General features: G+C 40.0%; 1 protein-coding gene across 1 annotated transcript in view; it reads left to right on the forward strand.

The window, feature by feature from the left end:
- The first annotated feature begins 1,284 nt into the window (after positions 1-1,284).
- The window catches only part of EEIG2 (EEIG family member 2), a 101,878-nt gene continuing 80,492 nt past the window's right edge, over positions 1,285-22,670 (forward strand). Inside the window, exon 1 of the mRNA XM_059900724.1 lies at positions 1,285-1,471. Coding sequence (XP_059756707.1) covers positions 1,332-1,471 — 140 coding nt within the window. The 5' untranslated portion in view covers positions 1,285-1,331. The remainder of the gene's footprint in view (positions 1,472-22,670) is intronic.

Below are 22,670 nucleotides of genomic sequence, written 5' to 3' on the forward strand. Positions count from 1 at the left end.
ACTTCAATTAATTGCCGCTTCTTCTGAGTTCGAGACAAACTGCTTCTTCATTCTAAACAAACACACATGCTAGGTTTGTTTTTTAACGACAGATTTGTATATGTCTCTCTCACTAAATCGTAAAACTCTTGAGGTCAGGGTTTTTCTGTTTTTTGCAGTTTTTTAAAATAAATCATTGGGTCTAGACAATGACTAACATTTTAGGCGATTAAAAAAATTTTGTGAATGAATGCATGAATAAATGAGTGAACTGGGAACGAGAATCTCTTCGACGGCAGCCTTTCAGAGAGATTACGGAGAGGGTTATAACTCATACTGAAAACACGAACATTATGTAACCAAGTAGGCAACATACATTGTAACAACATACACCTACCTGCCTATAGAGGGCAGGTAATTGCTATGCATCTATGGAGACTATTTTTAGGCTTTTCAGTTCCCGGTATAGACAGACAAATTTTAGCAAGGAAGGTACTATTTTCATCCCGTCTGTACTCTTTTATCCTGGATGACAGGAATTAAAGAAGAAACAAGAGAAAACGCCTGTAGCAGCACAGTGCCTGAGTCCTCAACATATATTAATCCTTTCCTTGTCCTTCCTCGTTTTATATTAGGAGGCACATGAATTTAGAGTACCTAAAAGAAATTTTAGTTTTAGGATTTCAATTTGACGAAAACAACGTCGTGGAGATTCTGATTAACCCTATTAACCCATGACTCTCAAACCCAAGGGAAAACAATATCAGTGGAGGGGAAGGGGAAGAAAGAGGGCGGAGCAAAAACTGAAAGAAAGGCGGAGAGGAAGCTGTAGAAGGAAGTTCGTTTTTGGTAGGATTTGTCTTTTTTTAACCCCAGAGAGGCGTGACGCCCTAACGCCCCGAACCTCCACGCCCGCCCTCCCGCTTCCGCCCGGCAGTGCGCTGCTGGCCGCTGCCGCTGGGGGCGCCTCCGACCCCGAGGCGCTGAGGAGGCGGCGGCAGCGGCAGCGGCGGTTCCCTGGAGCTTCGCCTCCCCTCCTCCCAGACGGGCGGTGGCGGCGGTTGCAAGCTGCACACCGAAAGGGCGCCCACCGCTCAGGCGAGCTGCAGCACGACCGCTCCCCGTGGGTGGGCGGGGTCCGCGCCGCGGCAGCCGCCGCGCTCCGGCCCGGGCTGCCGCGAGAGGAGGCGGCGGCGGCGGCGGCACCGGCCCCGGCGGCGCCCCCACGCGCTGCTCGCAGCCCCGGCCATGGGGCTGGGCGGGCCCGCGGCTCGGCCGAGTTGAAGCGGCGGCGCCGGCCCGCGCGCCCCTTGGGCCCGCCCCCGCACCCCGCTCGCCGGCGTCTGGCTCTCATGATGATGAAGAAGAAGAAGTTTAAGTTTAAGGTGGACTTCGAGCTCGAGGAGCTCTCCTCGGTGCCCTTCGTCAACGGGGTCCTCTTCTGCAAGATGCGGCTGCTGGACGGCGGCAGCTTCACCGCCGAGTCCCCCAGGTAACGCGCCGGCCGCTGCTCCCGAGCAGCTGCGCCCTCGCCTGCCCCGCAGGGGCTTGTTGGATGGGCAGCATCTCTTTCCGTGGCCCATTTGCTCCAGGAGGGCGGCCAGCCTCGTGAGCTCTTCTTTCTCTAGGGACCCGTCTGAGATCGGTCAGGAGTGTATCGATCTGCACAAAGTGCTTCGCAAATGGGTTCTCGGCTGGGGTAAGCCACCTGTGCTCGTGATTCCAGATGGTTCCTGGTATCTGCTCTTCCCTCCTAAATTCTCTTGGAATGGGAGCGATGGTCAGAAGGGAGAGGATGCTTCTGGTTTCTCTTCAGACCTTTCCGTATTTGTGAGATGCAAAGTGGAACTTGAGCTGTTGTTAAAACAAAAATAACCCAAACTGCTCGAGTTCCAAGAGCGCCCGCTCTAAACCGAAGCCTTTGCTTTTAGCCTTTCTTCTTCTCCGTGTTGGTTACTGGAGGGCGCTGGAGTCCAGGATGAGGCCGGGGTAGGCCTGGTCAGGCTTGAGTCAAGTGTTCCCTGGCACAGACAGGACAACAGTTTGTGCCTCATCTCAGAGCTGCGTGTCCAGTTACGCCCTAACACAAACTGAATTACCCGTCTTGAGGTGACCGCTAGTGGCTCTCAGTGGAGAGGACTTAGAACCAGAAGGAGAGCCCAGGCCCTGCTCTCATTTTGAAATGAGCCCCTGGGCACTCTCAGGGAGTGTCGTTGGCAGGTTACAGAATGAAGTCAGGAGTGGTAGTGTTCCTTGAGTCATTTCAGGGGTATTTGTAGGTTGACAGATCTCTCCTAGGGGTAAATGTTCCTTAAGAAAAGAGAAAATTTGCGGAATTTTAAAAAATGAACTTTTAAGTTCCTGAGATCAAGGAATAAGGCTCATAGTTAATGCTTATTTTGCTTAGATGTGCTGTTCATGCACTTCATTTTTACCCTAAAAAATATTCTGCTTTCCTTTTATCTGTCATCCCTATTAATAATGTAAACGAAATAATGTCCATGGGTTGTGGAATTGGGACCAGAAAATTGTCCGCAGTGGCAATATTGAAGCCTATGAGAGCCAAAAACTGTAAATGTCTAGTTGGCCAAAGCAAAGGACGTATGAAGCAATACTGATTCTCAGAATTTGAAAAAAAAAAAAAAAAAAAAAAAAGATCAGCTGAGTAGAGTTTTTTAGATTAAACTATGATGACACATCTACACAGTCATTTTTAACACATTGGTAAGAGAACACTGTAACTCAGAATGGTTGAGCAAATATTGTACCAGCTCTTAAGGTGCTGAAGTCCAAAGCCAATTCTTGAATGTTCTGTAGGTGCAAATGACAGTCTTACCCTGTTCTGTGGCAAAGTCCCACCCACCACTCTGGCAGTTAGACCAGCTCTCCTGGGCCAGTGGTGACACCTGGTGGTCAGGGTACTTCCCTGCTCCCTCCTTTCTCCCTCAGATTATTGGTTTGGCTTGCTTGTAAATCAGTTATTCTGGTGTTGCACAGTCATTTATTCAGCAAATAGGTATAGGCTAAACCCTTTAAATATCATATTTAATTCTCATAGCAAGCCTATGAGGTAGGGATCCCCATTTTGTAGATGAATAAACTGAGATTCAGCATAACTAACTTTCCCAAGGTCCCCACATCTGGTAGGTGAAATGCCAAAATTCTAATACAGGTCTCTCTAATTTCAAGCAGATTGAGGCTATGTAAAGGAGAAAATTGTGTGTTGTGCTGAAGAGGGAGCTTCCCAATGGTTTTCACAAGCAAGGGGTGTAATTTGATTTGGAATTTTCAAGATTGGAAAGGAAAAAGCAGAGTATCCTGTATTAAATTTACCCCTTTTTCTTCCAACTAAAATGTGACTTTAATCAAAGTCAGTTAGGTTAAGAATAGTGCTCTGTATAACCAACCAAACAACACCCATATAGTTTGGAGGGAAGTGATTCATAAGAAGGAGCATGTTCCTTATTAGGTACAGGTAGTTGGTGTAAAGCTAAGACCAATATTTTGGAATGAGGTGGATCTGAACCTAAATCCTAGCTCCACCATCGCAAACCTGGGTCGGTTACTTAGCCTCTCCAAGCTTCCATCTATAAAATAGAAACCATCACTGGCTTATGGGGGTGTTGTGAGGACTTAGTAAGACGATGCATCTAAAACAGCTACCACAGTGCTCTGGCACCAACTGACATTTAAAAAGAAGACAAGGAGCTTGTCTGAAAGAGTTTGTTTCCTTTACATGTTATACTTAATTTTTTTCTCCTGGCAACTATGAAAGTATTGATTTCAAAAAGATACCTCATTTTAGAAGAAAAAAGAAAGAAAACCAGAAATACCTAAGGATGTGAATTATTTAAAAATTGCATAACTTAAGGCAGAAATGTAGAGAACAAACGTATGGACACCAAGGGGGGAAAGGGGAGGTGGGATGAACTGGGAGATTGGGATTGACATATATACACTAATATGTATAAAATAGATAACTAATGAGAACCTGCTGTATAGCACAGGGAACTCTACTTAGTGCTCTGTGGTGACCTAAATGGGAAGGAAATCCAAAAACGAGGGGATATATGTATACATGTAGCTGATTCACTTCGCTGTACAGCAGAAACTAACACAACTTTGTAAAGAAACTATTCTGGGACTTCCCCAGTGGCACAGTGGGTAAGAATCCACCTGCCATTGCAGGGGACACGGGTTTGATCCCTGGTCCGGGAAGATCCCACATGCCGCAGAGCAACTAAGCCCGTGGGCCACAACTACTGAGCCTGCACTCTAGAGCCCGCGAGCCACAACTGCTGAGCCTGTGTGCCGCAACTACTGAAGCCCACATGCCTAGAGCCCGTGCTCCGCAGCAAGAGAAGCCACCGCAATGAGAAGCCTGCACACCGCAACGAAGAGTAGCCCCCACTCGCCGCAACTAGAGAAAGCCCACGTGCAGCAACGAAGACCCAACACATCCAAAAATAAATAAAATTAAATCTTTAAAAAAGTAAAAAAATAAAGCAACTATACCCCAATAAAAAAAAAATTTTTAAAGGCATTTAAGTGTTTAAAAAAAAAATTGGCGTAACTTTTCATTCTTGGGTACCAGTCTAGGCAGTGCATCTCTAAATAAATGCTAGATTTTAATTTTTTAAAAAATCACCTGTACCTCTCATAAATCAAATATAGTTAACACTTAACATTTCTCCCATAAAAATATGCAATGAACTACACAGAAAAGGGTTAACTAGCAGGCCCAAGATGGGTTTCCTGAGAAAGTCCTGTTTACAGTGTTTTTGCTGGCATCTGGGAACCTGAATGTTCAGCAGTTGCCTACACTGACATCAAACTTTAGAGTGGCTCATTGTGCCTAGACTACAGTGTGATTTGTGCTGAATACATTCTGGGAGTCTGGAATTTTGGCCTATTCTAGGCAGAGGGTGCCTACGTGACCAGCCCGGAGGTGCCTATGTGGGGGGAGGGTACCCTTAGGTACTGCATCTCTAATGAGTTTCCTTGGTAGACACATGTGTTGTCACAATTTGATGTTGGAGAAATTGTGTTCTGGATGACTCCACTGAGAAAGAACTCTTGGAAGCTTGCACTTGGTTTCTGAGGACTTTGTTCTGTGCCCCTTTCTCCTTTGCTGATTCTGCCTTGTATCGTTTTGCTATAGTACCTGTACGATACATCTTAGACATGGGTATGACTCTATGCTGAGTCCTGTGAGTCCTCCTAATGGATCACTGAACCTGGGGGTGGTTGTGGGGACTGCTGATGCATGAACCTACGTAAAAGAATAATTCATTTTGTTAAAGAAAAGCCTGGGAGGTACATAGCAAATTATAATTATATTTAAATATATTTTGTTTTGTGCAAAAACTAAAGATGAAGATCATTCATTGTTTACCAAATATTAATTGAGCATTTACCAAGTTTCTAGCTTCCTGTCAAGGGCAACAAATGTAAGTACAACAAATATAAAGGCCTATAAGGCAATTACCTCTACTTAATGAAATTAGATCATACATGGATAATTGCTTGGTGATAGGAGACAGTATGATTTAGTGCCTAATCAGTGGGTCACACAATATGTGAGTGTTGTTGAAATTCTGAAGGTAAAGAGTTTGTTTACAGCTGTAAAGGTTACTGAAAACCACATCAGCTTTTCAGTTGTGCATGCTGGAAGGATGAAGTGGCGTTGACAACGAAGTGTGGGTGGGAGAACTGACTGAGCAAGTTGGCAATAGGAGTTGTTGACAGATCAGCTTGACTGCTGAGACAGTTCACATTAAACTTCTAGCAGAAGATAGAGACATTGAATGCAATTATAAAGATTTACTTTCCACTGCTTATAGGATAAAGGTCAATCTAATTACTCCAATAAAGATGTTAAAAAAAAAAAGTCAATCTAAGATTCTTGCGCTAGGTTGTAATGTAATTAAAGTGGTGTTTAAGCTGGCTGGTGGGCTGATGCTGTTTGGATTCAAATGGGGATAGATTAGAAATGAGGAGACAAATTAGGAGTCTATTAAAATAACCCAGGCAGAAGTGAATAAGAACCTGAACTTGGAGGCTTCTCATGGAAGTAAGTGGTGAAATGAAAATGCTATGACAGATGCCTTGATGACATGACAGAGTAAAGAAGTCAGGAAGAATCTTTGTTTTGTTTTGCAAGGGGAATATACATATCGTTGGGGAGATACAAGGAGGTCAGTTATATGTTTAACATACTACATTTAGTGACAGCCTGATAAGCAGTTGGAGACATATTTACTGTGGATTTCTTAGTTCTGGTCTATTGTAAGTAAGCCTGCTTACAGGATTTTTCATCTAAAATTTCCTTACACTGTTTTGCCCTTTTAAAGATTATTAATGAAAATTAATCTTAGAAGGATCCAGTTTCTCCTGGGAAGGTGTATCCAGTGAAGATGTTAGAAAAAAAATAAAGACTTAAAAGGTATTTATTTGTATACCGTATGCTAACACATATATATGGAATCTAAAAAAAAATGGTTCTTAAGAACTTAGGGGCAGGACAGGAATAAAGACGCAGACATAGAAAATGGATTTGAGGACACGGGGAGGGGGATGTGTAAGCTGGGACGAAGGGAGAGGGTGGCATTGACTTATATACACTACCAAATGTAAAATAGATAGCTAGTGGGACGCAACCGAATAGCACAGGGAGATCAGCTTGGTGCTTTGTGACCACCTAGAGGGATGGGATAGGGAGGGTGGGAGGGAGACGCAAGAGGGAGGGGATATGGGGATATACGTATACATATAGCTGATTCACTTTGTTATACAGCAGAAACTAACACAACGATGTAAAGCAATTATACTTCAATAAAGATGTTTAAAAAAAGGTATTTATATGTAATAAATGTTATTAAAGAGGTCAGATTTTTACATACGATAGTTAATAAAACACTCAGAAAATACATTGTATGATTATGATAATCTAATAAACTGAAGCCAAATTATTGCCTAATAAAATATTTTTGAAGACCTTTCAAAAAGACATAATGTTACATTAAAATCTTTTCAGAGCACTCTTCCTTTGTAAAAGCATTCAAATCACTTTAGAGGTTTACTAAGAACAAGTTTAATAATTTCTGGTCTGCTTTAATAAAGAAATATAATGAGAAAATTTTCCTGTTTTTTTTAGGATTTCCAAGTTTGCTTTATTTTTTTCATCTTTTTTTGTGCTCATAGCTAAATACTTTTCTAAGTTTCACATGAGCTTGTGGCAGAAAACCACATGTGAATTCAAGGAGTATCTGGGAAGCTTATGAGCATATCTGTGTTGGATCTTTTACTTTGTGAACAAGTTGAAGGCTTTTTTTTCTCTTTGGCCAGAGTATCTTCATGTTTTCAAGATTTTAGTTCACTGCACATTGTGTACTTCTTTTTAGTAACTTTTTTCCTTATTGCAAAAATAACACATATTCATGTGGAAAGCTTACAAAATAGAAAAGCAAAAAGAACAGAAATTGCATATAAATGAAGCAGCTAGAGATAATCACTATTATTATTTTGATGTATAACCTTGGAGTCTTTATTGATCCGTACACACACATATATATACACACACACCCTCCACACACACTTATCACATACTTTTTTTAAAAAAACCAAAGTGGGATCATACTATACTTATTTTTTTTTCATTTACTGTATCTTCCCATATCATTAAGTATTCATTTACAGACTTATTTTTAATAGATGCATACTATTCCATTGTATGGATTTCCATGGTTTGCTGAACAAAGCCCCTTTTGAAATAGTCTTTCTTCTTTGCTTTCTTTTTTATTAACATTTTTATCAACACACTAAATTGAGCATCCTTAAAGATGTGCGCATCATTGTTATTTTTTTAGGATTCACACTTAGAAATGGAATTATTGAGTCAAAGGGCAGTTTTAAGGCTTTTGATATATGTATATTATTAACTTGCCCTTTGATACATTAAATTGACTTTTTTAAGATGAAAAAATTACTAATAAGTAGCAAATACAAAAAATAATGCTGTTTGACCATATGGCACAAAATTATTTATACCCTGACCAGAAATGAGGTCATCTATTAACATTATTATAATAGCTATAAAAATGGTAGCTAACACTTAATTGAGCTAGTACTTTTTAAAAAGTAGCTAGCACTTTGCCCATGTGTCAGGAACTTTTCTAAGCCTTTACAGCCTCAAAATAATCCTAGGAGGAAGGTACTATTATTACATTATCACTATTATTACTACTGCTATCACTCTCATTTTATACCGGAGGAAACAGGAGCCCAAAGAGGTGCTGAAAGGTAACACAGCTAGTAAGTGGCAGGGCAGGGAGGCAGTCTGGCTCCAGGGTATGCTCTTTTTTTTTTTTTTTTTTTTTTAATATATTTATTTATTTTATTTTATTTTTGGCTGTGTTGGGTCTTCGGTTCGTGCGAGGGCTTTCTCTAGTTGCGGCAAGTGGGGGCCACTCTTCATCGCGGTGCGCGGGCCTTTCACTATCGCGGCCCCTCCCGTTGCGGGGCACAGGCTCCAGACGCGCAGGCTCAGTAATTGTGGCTCACGGGCCCAGTTGCTCCGCGGCATGTGGGATCCTCCCAGACCAGGGCTCGAACCCGTGTCCCCTGCATTAGCAGGCAGATTCTCAACCACTGCGCCACCAGGGAAGCCCTCCAGGGTACGCTCTTAATCACAAAACTCTGTTGCCTCTCAAATTTTATGTTACATGTTTTCTCATTCTTATGTTTTAACAAAACAGTAGATAAATATATATAGTATGACTTTTTCTGCATGCTAGTCTCAGAAAACTGATTCCAATGTGTGACACCACTAAACAAGTCATTAGACCTGGCCCCTTTAGATTTGCCCAAAGTTATTGTATATGAAAGATGAGAAACATAGAACTCATGCACGTACTGTTTTTTTCAAGGTGTGACTTTCCAGTTGTAAGTCCTCAAAATTGTTTCATTACTGGATTGTTGTACCTTGTAAGAATGTTATTAATGCCATTTTACACTAGTAAGTTAATAGTCACTATTGTATGTCTAAGCCTTGCACACTAGGCAGTTTATAAATATTTATTGAAAGAATGCAGATATTTGGAGAAAGGATCTGTTGTAGCTTTGCTAAGAATGACAAATACACAGAGATTCCCAAATTAAATACATGGGGAAGTCATATGGGGAAGTATATGCTGTTCTATGTACACAGCTTATAAAGAATTAATGTTCAATTTGGGGTGTCACCCTTTGAGGGATATTATCAAGTAGAGATGCAGGGAACTGTATTAAGATTCTGAGGAATCCCGAATTGTGTTCATAACAGGAGACTGGGGTGAGTCTCAAGGGAAGATGATGGTGTTCAAATACTAAAAATTGAGCATGTATACATATATATTTTACATTCCTAATTTTATGTATTACAAAATCCTTTTTATAGATGTGTTACCTCCTGTTGGGTTAGGATAGAGATCAAGTTCTGTAACACATATATTTGAAAAATAACAAGTGGCTTAAACTAGGTAGAAATTTATTTCTCTCACATATAAAGCCCAAGCTGATGTGGTGGCTCTGACCCGTCAGGTTATCAGGGGCCCTGACTCTCTATCTGGTTGCTCTGTTATGCCCAACCAGATCTTGTTCTCATCCCCAGAGACTAAGTTGGCTCACCCCGCGTCCAAATTCCAGCCACTGCGAAGGAGGAAAGGGGAAGGGGAGGTCCTTTTTGCTCACAGCCTGTTGACCAGAACTTGAGCATGAGGAAACATCCAGCCCCAAGGAAGGATGAGAAATGTCGTCTTTGCTGGCTGTCCATGTGCCCAGCAAAAGATTCAATTACGATAAAGAGAAGGGGAAGACGGTTATCAGAGGACCGTTAGCCTCTGCCACTCCTCTCTTTTAGAGAAGAGAAAGTTGATCTGCAGAAAAGCAACACAATTTGTTCAAGATCACACATCAATTAAATGAAAGATATTTGAAAGACTGTCCCATAAAGAGGGAATAGACTTACCCTGGGTACATCAGAGGAGAGAACAGGACCAGTGGGGAAATGTTAAAGATGACATGTTTCTATTCAGTATAATAACAGAAAAGATAATCTGTAACATTTAAAAGAAGACGGTACTTAGTGAATAGGCTACCTTGTCCATTTGTCAGGAATGTTATCCTTCATTAGAAGGATGGGTGACCTAGGTGATTCTTAAGGCCCTTGCTAACTCTAGGTTTTCTATGATTAAGCTTTCAATTTTATTTCCTAATACTGCTCTTTCTAAACCTCCCATTTTAGCCAAGACTGGTCAGTTTATATTAGCCAAATATGTGTGCATTTCTGTCTCCTTGTTACTCTCTCCTATTTCCACCTCTTCTTTACCATTCTTTTAGTTGATTGAAATTCCAAGCATTCTTCAAGATCTAGAGCAAATGTCTCATCAGCTTTATGCCCACATCTGTCCCAACTTACAATCCACCTACTACTTTCCTCCAACGCTTACTTCACGCACTATGTCCTTAATAAATATTCGTTGTTTGTTGAATGAATGAAATCTTTTTTCATCGTGCCTACTATGATTTCACCTCTTACTCAATTACTGTACTTCTTTTTTTTTTTTTAAACGTGATAATCCATTTATTTATTTATTTATGGCTGTGTTGGGTCTTCGTTTCTGTGCGAGGGCTTTCTCTAATTATGGCAAGTGGGGACCACCCTTCATCGCAGTGCGCCGGCCTCTCACTATCGCGGCCTCTCTTGTTGCGGAGCACAAGCTCCAGATGCGCAGGCTCAGTAATTGTGGCTCACGGGCCTAGTTGCTCCGTGGCATGTGGGATCTTCCCAGACCAGGGCTCGAACCCGTGTCCCCTGCATTGGCAGGCAGACTCTCAACCACTGCGCCGCCAGGGAAGCCCCAATTACTGTACTTCTTGTTTCTATCATTCATTTCACCCAAATTTGTTCTTTTAATTACCTATAAAAATTTTCCATGCAGTGTAAAATTTACAGTAGTAGAAATAAATACAAGAAAAGGTAGGAAGAAGTGTTTAACTGGTTTTTTTTTTTTTCGGAGGGGGTGGGTCAGGGGAAGTGTCATGGAAGATAATTTTTTAGCAAGGTTTCGAAAAAAGTCTAGCTGGAGAAGGAGATGGAACAGTAGAAGGAACAGTACACACAGCGGCAAGGAACAGCAACATGGTGTGTGCTGGAAGTACTGTGAGTATAGTGGTGTATTACTGCTGCCACATAAAGAGCAGGAGAGAGTGGTCATTTCGCGGAGTCTGGGCTTGCTTGGATACTCAAGCATCTAGGGAACCAAGAGCAAAGGAGTGACTTATGCAAAGTTAGTAGGTTAGCTTAGATAGGGCTGGAATTTAAGAGAATTCTCATCCAATGACCTTAGCTTTCTCAGTAGGAGCCAAAAAAGATGAAGTGAGGGATATGAGGATAATGATAAAAAATCAGAAAAGCTTCTATAAGGAATGAGAGAAGCAGCTGACCAAAGACAAGGCCTAACTGAAATTTAGAACATGAATTTTAGTGATGGCAACATGCATGTTCCTGCATCTTTTTCTAGTGAAAGTCTAGAGAGTAGGCAAGGTCCAGGGTATAGGTGTTACTGAAATGGTATGAAGATAGGCATAGGGCAAAGAACTCTGGGTCTAGGGTGTTAGGTTATTTACATGGTGTTAAAATAGCCAGTATGATTGCAGGTGATGGAGTGAAGAGAGAGAGAGAGAGAGAGAGGGAAAGGTACTTCTGTGTGACATTAACTAGGAGAAGAAGAGTGTGACATAGCCATATGTCATGTGCCTCAAGCTGAAAGTAAAAGAGTTAACAGCCTGTAAGTGGCACTGAGGAGTTAGGAAAATGCCATCGCTGCCTCCTGTGGGAGATGGGGGTGGAGAACACTACCCCCTATAGAGCTTCAACACAAGTAGTGTGCTCACGAGCTAGCCAGGTTTCACTTAGGCAGTGAGTAGACTGTTAGGTGAAGAGGTTGAGAATGTAGAGTTTGTTCAACCCTGGAAACAGGGTTTCAGGTGGTGTGGTAGAATGAGTTGGGAAAGAGAGCAGCAACAGAAGAATAAATCAGGGTGAGGAAGAAAAGAACTGTAGGAAAGAGCAGTCTGGAGATTTAGGGAGAATAGGTGACCAGGACTTGCACTATAGTCTTTTCCTGTGGATTACAGGGATGAAAAGTGTACATAGAACTGAATGGCCTTAAGATTTCCAATATGGATATAAAATAATATGGTGTCATATCTAAGGCGCAGGTAATACAAGACAGGTTCTCCAGCTGCTACTTCTAGGAGAGCAAGAATGAGATCATGTTAAGTCATGCCTTTCACTTCCTAGGAGTCCTTGCCTCCTTTTATCGGCTGTGTCTCTTTCTGTCTCACACCCTCCACCTGTAAATTTAATCTTCATCCTCACTAATCTTTTCACACTCATTTTGGAGAACAAAATATCCTTCTTTCTGTTCAGTGTCAACCCATTTCCCTATCTTTGATCCCATATCCATCTAACTTCCCTTTCTCTCTCTCTGTACAGTTCTGATCCAAACTTTATGAAAGAATGATCTGCATTTGCTGTCTCTTAAACATTCCTCTTCTCCCCTCAAACTCATACTTTGACTTCCACCCCACCACTCAGCGGAAACTGTCCTTGCTCATATCATCAGCCATTCTAATATCTAGTCATTATTTTCTCATGTGTGCCTTTGTGCTCTATTCAGAGTTCTGTGATCATTACCTGTTTCTTGAAACTTGCCTATCTTGGCTTCCAAGAACTTTCTTCTCCACTTTACCCTCCCACTTCTCTGATTCCTTCACTGAATTCTCTGAGGGCACTTCTACACACCCTCTCTCCCTTTTTTTTTTTTTTTAATAAACTTTACTTTTAGAGCAGTCTTAGGTTAGCAGCAAAATTGAATGAAAGCACAGAGAGTTCCCATGTACCCCTGCCTGCGTGTGTGTACACACACACACAGAGCCTCCCCTGTTATTAACATCCCACACCAGAGTGGTACATTTGCTACAATTGATGAACCTACATTGACACATCATTATCACCCAAAGTCTGTGGTTTGCATTAGGGTTCACTCTTGGTGTTATATATCCTATAGGCTGTGACAAATGTATAATGACGTGTACCCACCATTATAGTGTCATACAGAATAGTTTCGGTGCCATAAAAATCTTCTGGGTGCAACTTATTCACCCCTCCCTCCCCCTAACCCCAGGCAACTACTGTTATTTTTACTGTCTCCATAGTTTTGCCTTTTCCACGATGTCATATAGTTGGAATCATACAGTAGGTAGCCATCTTCAGTAGATAGGCTTCTTTCACTTAGTAATATACATTTAGATTTCTCCCATGTCTTCATGGCTTGATAGCTCGTTTCTTTTTCACACTGAATAATATTCTGTTATCTGGATGTACCATACTTTATCCATTCACCTACCATTCACTGTGTGATTCCACTTATATGTGCTACCTAGAGTGGTCAAATTCACAGAGATAGAAAGTAAAATGATGGTTGCCAGGGGCTGAGGGGAGGGAGCATTGGGGAGTTGTTGTTCAGTGGGTACAGAGTTTCAGTTTTACAATATGAAAGGGGTTCTTGGAGATTTGGTGCACAACAATATGAATGTACTTGAAGCTGTTGAACTGTGCACTTGAAAATGGCTGAGATAGTAAATTTTGTTATATTTTTCCACAATTATTAAAAATGAATAAATATCTTACACTCTTCCCCCAATTTTTATTAGGCCAAGCCAATTATTTACATGTTAATATATTCAAGTAAAGTGAATTAGTATTAAAAAGAAAGTTTTCTCTCTCTTTTTTTTTTAATTAATTTATTTTATTTATTTTATTTTTGGCTGCATTGGGTCTTCGTTGCTGTGTGCAGGCTTTCCCTAGTTGCGGCAAGCGGGGGCTACTCTTCATTGCAGTGCGAGGGCTTTTCATTGCCGTGGCTTCTTTTGTTGCGGAGCACGGGCTCTAGGTGCACAGGCTTCAGTAGTTGCGGCACAGGGGCTCAGTAGTTGTGGCTTGCGGGGGTCTAGAGTGCAGGCTCAGTAGTTGTGGCGCATGGGCTTAATTGCTCCGCAGCATGTGGGATCTTCCCGGACCAGGGCTCGAGACCGTGTTCCCTGCATTGGCAGGCGGATTCTTAACCACTGTGCCACCAGGGAAGTCCTGAAAGTTTTCTTTTTTTTTAACTTCGTAATTTAGAGACATTTTGCCCTGAATTTTCTAAAAATTCAGGGCAAAATGAGCATTGATGAGTCCGTTCAGTCATTCTACCAACTAATATGATTTAACAAAATATAGACATATTGGCTTATTTGGTAATTAATTTTTATTTAACAGTTTTAAGAAAGTCCCTCTTTTTTCCCCCTACTTGTGTTTCTGCTTATTTAAGTCATTATTTTTGCTCTTTATATGTCTTGAGATATATCTTATTTGTTGCTCATCAACAAATGTCAGCATTTATTGATAAAATTATCTCTAGTTTATCTTTTATTAAGTATAGTACCTTGAAGATAAGTTTGTTCTGTGAAAACAGTATGTATGATGCTTACTTACATCTTTTGCATGAGCTCTTTTCATGATCTCAAATGATATATTCTTCACAATAATCATTACTGTAAACATTGTTATAAAATATATTTTTTACCATCCAGGAGCCTGCACTTTATTGGGAAATACTAACATATATTAAATGCAATATAGGGCAGAGTGACAAAGGCTATATATAGTAAGTGTACAAATAAAATTGTTATGGCAGTTGAAAGGAGGAATGGAGCTATTAATTCTGAGAAAGTAGGGAAGACTCCTTAGAAGAGGTGGCATGTGAGCTGAGCTTTGAAAGATTAGTAGGATTTAACCAGTAGGGGGGAAATGGGATGAAAATGTCAGACATTTTGACCCTGATAATGTTTTGACTTGTGTTTATTATCAAAAACTATTTTTAAGAGTGGTACATCAATACTGTATCTTCATTAGAAAGCATTTTCTAGTGCAACTGTTTAGAAAACAGACTGGCAATTCCTCAGATGTTAAACAGTTACCATATGGTCTGGCAATTCCACTAATATACCCCAAAAGAAATGAAAACATATCAACACAAAAACTTGTTCAATTAACACTTGAACAACACAGGGGTGGCGGGTAGGAGCACTTGCCTGACGCACAGTGAGGCCAAACAAACTGAAAAGTCAGACTTCGGAGCATTTGGAGCAGAGAAAGGTTTATTTCAGGACCATTTAAAGGCAAAGTGAGGGAGGAGCGTGGTTAGTTGTTGCAAACTTCTTGGTGAAGGAATCCTTTGTTCTTGCAGCTGTCTGGGTAGGTCAGGTCAGGATCTTCCTGTAAACCTGCAACAAAACAAATATTATTCTCTGTTCTACAACTTTTTATCTCTGTATGAATGGACTCTTAAAGGTCAGAGCCCTGAGAATAGGCTATCCTGTATATTTCAGACTATAGGCAACATTCTTTTACAAAAGGTTCAGAGCCAGCATGACTAAGCACAGGCAACAGAGCACAAAGGTTAAAGCAAAAGGAATAAATCTGAGTCAGATTTGTTCTTCCCTATTACACGCCGACTCTCCATGCAGTCAAGTCCACTTATCTTAGTCGGCCCTCCTTATCAGAAATTCTATATCTGTGGTTCCACATTCGAGGATTCAACCAGCCATGGATTGTGTAGTACTGTAGTATTTACAATCGAAAAAAAATCCGTGTATTAGTGGACCCGTGTGGTTCAAAACCATGTTGTTCAAACTGTACATGAATTTTCATAGCATTATTTATAATAACCAAAAATCTGAGACAACCCCATTGTCTGTCAGCTGAGGAATGGGTAAATAAAATGTGGAATATCCATACAGTGGAATATTTTGCCAATACAAAGAAAGAAAGTACTGATACATGCTACAGCATGGATGAAACTTTAAAACTTCATGCTAAGGGAAAGAAGCCAGTCACAAAAGACCACATATTTTATGATTCCATTTATATGAAATGTCCAGAATAGGCAAAGGCTACAGAGACAGAAAATAGATTAGTGGTTGCCTGGGATTGGGAGGTTGGAGGGAAATGGGGAGTGACTACTCATGGTATGAGCTTTTTTTTGGAGGTGATGAAGATGTTCTCAGATTGATTGTGGTGGTGGTTTCACACTCCGTGAATATATTAAAAACCATTGAGTTGTACATTTGAAATGGGTGAATTGTATAGTATGTGAATTATATTTCAATAAGGCTATCTAAAAAAGCATTTTCTGACAAAACTCCATTAGCCAATCTAATTAATTCCTTGGATAATTTTCTATACCAGTTTATTCTTTTATTTAACAAATATCTGTTGAGTGCCTACTATGTGCTAGGCACTGTTCCAGGCATTTGAACTATTTCTATTATTTTTCACTTCAGTCCTTTTTTTTTTTTAAATAAATTTATTTATTTATTTAGGCTGTGTTGGGTCTTCGTTGCTGCACACGGGCTTTCTCTAGTTGCTGCAAGAGGGGGCTGCTCTTCGTTGTGGTGCATGGGCTTCTCATTGCAGTGGCTTCTCTTGTTGCGGAGCACGGGCTCTAGGCACGTGGGCTCAGTAGTTGTGGCTCGCGGGCTTCAGTAGTTGTGGCTCACAGGCTCTAGAGCGCAGGCTCAGTAGTTGTGGCGCACGGGCTTAGTTGCTCCGCGGCATGTGGGATCTTCCCGGACCAGGGCTTGAACCCGTGTCCCCTGCATTGGCAGGCGGATTCTCAACCACTGTGCCACCAGGGAAGTCTCCACTTCAGTCTTTATTTTATGAAATTATTTTCCTTGGTGTTTATTCTCTTCTCTGTATATTTTAGAATGAACGTGAGTTATAAAACAAGTGTAACATAATCTGTATAGTGGCTATTATTTTTGTAAAGTCCAAATTTTCAGGATCAGATTTTACATTATCTAAATTCTGTTAAGAATTCTTAATTTTTGTGACAATTTATAGTCAATAGCAGTCTTTATCGTGTGATATTTTAGCGAGTTGTTTTAGATAATTTTATGTTTATTATTGCTACCATTAATATTCATTAAGAGTTGGATAAAAGACTTGTAGAATTTTTCTTTCTTAGCTAATCCAACAGAAAATTTTGAGCATTGCCTCCCACTCTGTATTATGGGTTAGGGATCAAAGATGTTCAGGGTCAATATGTCCTGCTTTGGGGTAGGAGAAAAACAGACCTGATAAACAGGAATACAGAACCATAAAAGTGGACGGTGTTGAGAACTTGGTGGCTAGGTGGTGGAGCGGAACAGAGAATGTTTGGGGCCTATAGTTAAGGACAAGACTGCACTGGGGGCCAGATTTTGGCAGGCCTTGGATGCCATTCTTGAAGACCAGGTTTTATTTTGTAGGCAATATGACCTTGAATCCCTCTTATTTTCTGATTCTAAAATTAATTCAAGATCACTGTAGAACATTTGGAAAATACATAAAATTACGAAGAAGAAAATGTTACCTATCAGAGACAATTACTGTTAACATTTTGAAATAGTCCTTTCCAGTTTCTTCCAATCCATTTTTATCCTGCTTTTTTCTTCTGAACATTATAATATACGCATTTTCCGTGTTATTAAACACGTCAGCATGTTATTCTGATAATGCCATACGTAATATTCTTTCATGAATGTACTATAAGTTAAGTAATAATTCCTCTGTTTTATTAGATATTCCTATTTTTTCAATTTATTCCTTCTCTTGCCAATACTGAGCTCTTTCCTGTGAATATTTGAATGTGAGGTGCAAGCAAGGTCTGTGATGATGTGTGGTAGGCAGCTCTGAGTTTATATCTTAAACTGAGCATGGTAGTCAGGATTTCTTTCATACCTAGATCTTAAGATAATCCACATGGACAAGATAATTAAAGCCCAGGATAGCATATAGAACAAAATGCAAGGGTCAGAGGATAGAACCTTGGTAGAAGAAGTCATAATTAAGAAAAATGAGACCAAAACACTGGAGAGAATTTGGCATCACAGAAGCTAAACAAGAAAAAAACTTGACGGGGGGTAGGGTGTTCAGCCCTGCCATAGAGTGGAGAGATGGAATGGTGTGAGACCTGCTCTCTTTATTTGACAATCGACAAGTCTTTGGTGAACTTTTTTTTTTTTAATTATTGAGGCATAATTGACATACAACATTATATTAGTTTTAGATGTACAACATAATAATTCAGTATCTTTGTATGCTGCGAAATGGTCACCACAATCAGTCTAGTTAACATCCATCACCATACATAGTTACAAAAAAATATTTTTTTCTTGGGATGAGAACTTTTAAGATCTACTCTCTTAGTAGCTTTCAAATATGCAATACAGTATTATTAACTGTAGTCACCATGACCTCATGACATTTATTTTATAACTGGAAGTTTGTACCTTTTGACCCCCTTTACCCATTTCACCCACCCACATATCAGTGAGATCATGCACTATTTGTCCATATGTCTCTGACTTGTTTCACTTAGCATAATGCCCTTAAGGTCCATCCATGTTGTCGAAAATGGCAATATTCTTATTCATGACTGAATAATATTCCATTGTGTGTGGGTGTGGGTGTGTAGGTATCTCACATTTTCTTTGTCCATTCATCCATCGATGGACACATAGGTTGCTTCCATATCTTGGCTATTGTAAATAATGCTGCAGTGAACATGGGGTGTGGGGGATGCAGATATCTTCCAGAGTTAGTGTTTCCTTTTCTTCCCCCTCCCCAGATAAACACCCAGAAATGGAATTGCTGAATCATATGGTAGTTCTGTTTTTGATTTTTTGAAGAACATCTCACTATTTTCCATAGTGGCTCCACCAATTTACTTTCTCACCAACAGTGCCCAAGGGTTCTCCTTTTTCAACATCCTCACCAACACTTATTTCTTGTCTTTTTGATGATAGCCATTCTAACAGGTGTAAGGTGATATCTCATTGTGGTTTTGATTTGCATTTCCCTGATGAATAGTGATGTTGAGCACCTTTTTGTGTACCTGTTGGCCATCTGTATGTCTTTGGAAGAATGTCCATTGAGATACTCTGCCCATTTTTAAATTGGATTGTTTGTTTTTTGCTGTTGAGTTGTATGAATTCTTAATATATTTTAGATATCAACCTCTTATCAGATATATGATTTGTAAATATTTTCTCCCATTCAGTAGGTTGCTCTTTCATTTTGTTGATGGTTCCCTTTGATGTGCAGAAGCTTTTTAGTTTGATGTAGTCCCACTTGCTTATTTTTGCTTTTGTTGCCTTTGCTTTTGGTGTTAAATACAAAAAATCAGGGGCAAGACCAATGACAAGGGGCTTACCACCTATGTTTTCCTCAGTAAGTTTTATGGATTCAGATCTTACATTCAGTTTAATTCACTTTGAGTTAATTTTTGTGTATGGATTAAGGTAGTGGTCCAGTTTCATTCTTTTGCATGTGACTGTCCAGTGATGAACTTGAGAGAGTAGTTTCATTGGAGTCATAGGAGTAGAAACCAGGTTCCAAGGGGTTAGGGAGTGAGCAGGTGGTAAAGCAGCAGAAGCATTGTGTGTAATTGTTCTTTTGCAAAGTTTGTTAATGAAGAGAAGGAGAAAAGGAGAATTAGTTAAAATGGGGAAATCAGGAGCAAACAATTTTATGTTTTTATTTTTAGGATAGAGATTTGAACATGATTATAGGTTGGGGCAAAGGAATAGTGTAAGAGAAAACAGGAATACAAATATTAAAAACAAACCCATGATTGAAAGTCTTTCTTTTGTCTTAAAGAAAAATATTTTGTTCTGTCCTGAAACCTGTTTACTGGTTTCAGAAGAAATTCTTAGGCCTTTCCTAATCAAATGCTATTTCCAAGCACTGTGGCTTAGAAATTAGCTTACACCCAAGACTTATTTTATCTTAATGAAATAATGAACTACCCATAGTACTGATTTTGGACTTTACATGTTTGCTTCATTTCATCATAGTGAATCATCACTAACATAGCATTAGAGTGAACTCATTTAGTGACATTTTCTTTCTAGTTACAATTTTGTATATTTCCTTGTTCATAGACTGCAGCCACATTTCAATAGCAATTTCTGGGAATTCTCTAGTGCTGGTGTTTAAACATAAAGTTATTAACATTTTATCTCCTATTGTTATCTTTTGAGGCCAATTCAGAGTCCCTTAAGGTGTTTTTGTTTGTTTTTTTTATTTTTAGTGTTTCCTCTGGGTACCATCTGGACATGAAGGTCTCCCCATTTTGGTCATTCCTTATGGTTAAGGATTGACTTCCAGAAAGTTCAAATGAGTATCTTACTTGAACTGTCCTGTGGACGTTACTATTTACTCTACGTACAAGGCAGGAAAAGTTTTAGAAATAACAGCCCCAAGAAGGTAGTTAGAAAAGATTGTCCATTGTCCTTGCAGAAGAAGGTTATTGTTTCTAAAATTGCTTTTGCGTTTTATAAGCAACCATAAGTTACCTTAATAATTTCTGTTAATGCATTTCTATTAATGGAAAAAATAAACAATCATTGCATTTTTAATGCAATGATAATATGCAATTGTATGCATTTGTAATTATAATCATATAATAATATAATGTGATTATAATTATACTACAATATAATATAATTATAATATAATTTGTAATGTAATATGCATTTGTAATTATATGCAGTTGAGAACTGTAAACTCCCTCATTATATTAATAAAGTAAGTCTTCCTGAAGCAATCAGGAACTCAGTAATAACTGCAGTATTAGCACTGGCTATTTCCTAATTTGAGAAACTGTAAATTAGTACCAACTGATAGTAAGTCAAGAATCTGCTAAGGTTAACCCTTATAAAACCAGCACACAAAATAATTGAGAAGCTATGTAAAATATTTATTGCAATTTCTCTAACTCACCTACTCTGCTCCCACTGGGGTTTCCTTCCATGTGAGGAATGGTATCAGACATGTCAAGTAATGCGATGTGATGCATAAACATGAAGTTTACACTGATTGTGATCAGAGTCAGCAGGAGATACCTCAGCAGGTCTGTGCTACTCAAGAAACATCCCACCGTATTCTCAGTACAGTCCTTTTATATACAACCTCCTTGTAGTCTCATTTTTCCGTTGCTGCACAGATCTCTTCCAATCTATTCCCCAGATCTCCCTTCAAGTAGAGTTAGCTAGACTGTGTTGCTGTGCCTTTGATTTTAATTTACTTCACTTGCGTGAGTTTTTCCTCATTATTGTATCATTATCATTATTTTACAAATAACCAAGACAGCCAGAGTAGAGCCTTCATAGTACGTTTTTAATATTATTTTGTGCTGTTTTGTCACATTCCAGCTGTGTCACTGGCTCATTTCACGTTGGATCTCAAGAATGTAAACATTCTGCAGTTTTCTCCTCCTTATCTATATCTCCAAATAGGTCGTCATGGCCTATGCATGGCCTTTGGAATTCACTATTTAATATTACTCTGCCAGAAAACCTCCTCTGATACTATAGAGCAGTGGTCCCCAACCTTTTTAGCACCAGGGACTGGTTTCATGGAAGACAGTTTTTCCACGGGGGTGGGGTGGGGGGGAGGGGGGGTTCAGGCAGTAATGTGAGCAGTGGGAGCGATGGGGAGCAGCAGATGAAGTTTGCCAGCTGCTCACCTCCTGCTGTGTGGCCCAGTTCCTAACAGGCCATGGACTGACAGGTACCGGTCCGAAGCCTGGGGTTTGGGGACCCCTGCTATAGAGCTCCCTTTCAATAATTATACATGTGAAAATACCAAAGGAGTACTTTTTTTTTTTAACATCTTTATTGGAGTATAATTGCTTTACAGTGTTGTGTTAGTTTCTGCTGTATAACAAAGTGAATCAGCTATACGTATACATATATCCCCATATCCCCTCCCTCTTGCACCTCCCTCCCACCCTCCCTATCCCACCCCTCTAGGTGGTCACAAAGAACCAAGCTGATCTCCCTGTGCTACGTGGCTGCTTCCCACTAGCTATCTATTTTACATTTGGTAGCGTATATATGTCCATGCCACTCTCTCACTTTATCCCAGCTTACCCTTCCCCCTCCCCGTATCCTCAAGTCCATTCTCTACGTCTGCATCTTTATTCCCGTACTGCCCCTAGGTTCATCAGAACCTTTTCTTTTTTTTTTTTTTTAGATTCCATATATATGTGTTAACAGACGGTATTTGTTTTTCTCTTTCTGACTTACTTCACTCTGTATGACAGACTCTAGGTCCATCCACCTCACTACAAATAGTTCAGTTTCATTTCTCTTTATGGCTGAGTAATATTCCATTGTATATATGTGCCACATCTTCTTTATCCATTCATCTGTCGATGGACACTTAGGTTGCTTCCATGTCAGGGCTGTTGTAAATAGTGCTGCAATGAACATTGTGGTACATGACTCTTTTCGAATGATGGTTTTCTCAGGGTATATGCCCAGTAGTGGGATTGCTGGGTCGTATGTTAGTTCTGTTTTTAATTCTTTAAGGAACCTCCATACTGTTCTCCACAGTGGCTGTATCAATTTACATTCCCACCAACAGTGCAAGAGGGTTCCCTTTTCTCCACACCCTCTCCAGCATTTATTGTTTGTAGATGTTTTGATGATGGCCATTCTGAGGTATGTGACCAGTATGACGTGATACCTCATTGTACTTTTGATTTACATTT

The sequence above is a fragment of the Balaenoptera ricei genome, chromosome 1 (assembly GCF_028023285.1).
Source record: "Balaenoptera ricei isolate mBalRic1 chromosome 1, mBalRic1.hap2, whole genome shotgun sequence".
Classification (NCBI taxonomy): Eukaryota; Metazoa; Chordata; class Mammalia; order Artiodactyla; family Balaenopteridae; genus Balaenoptera; species Balaenoptera ricei.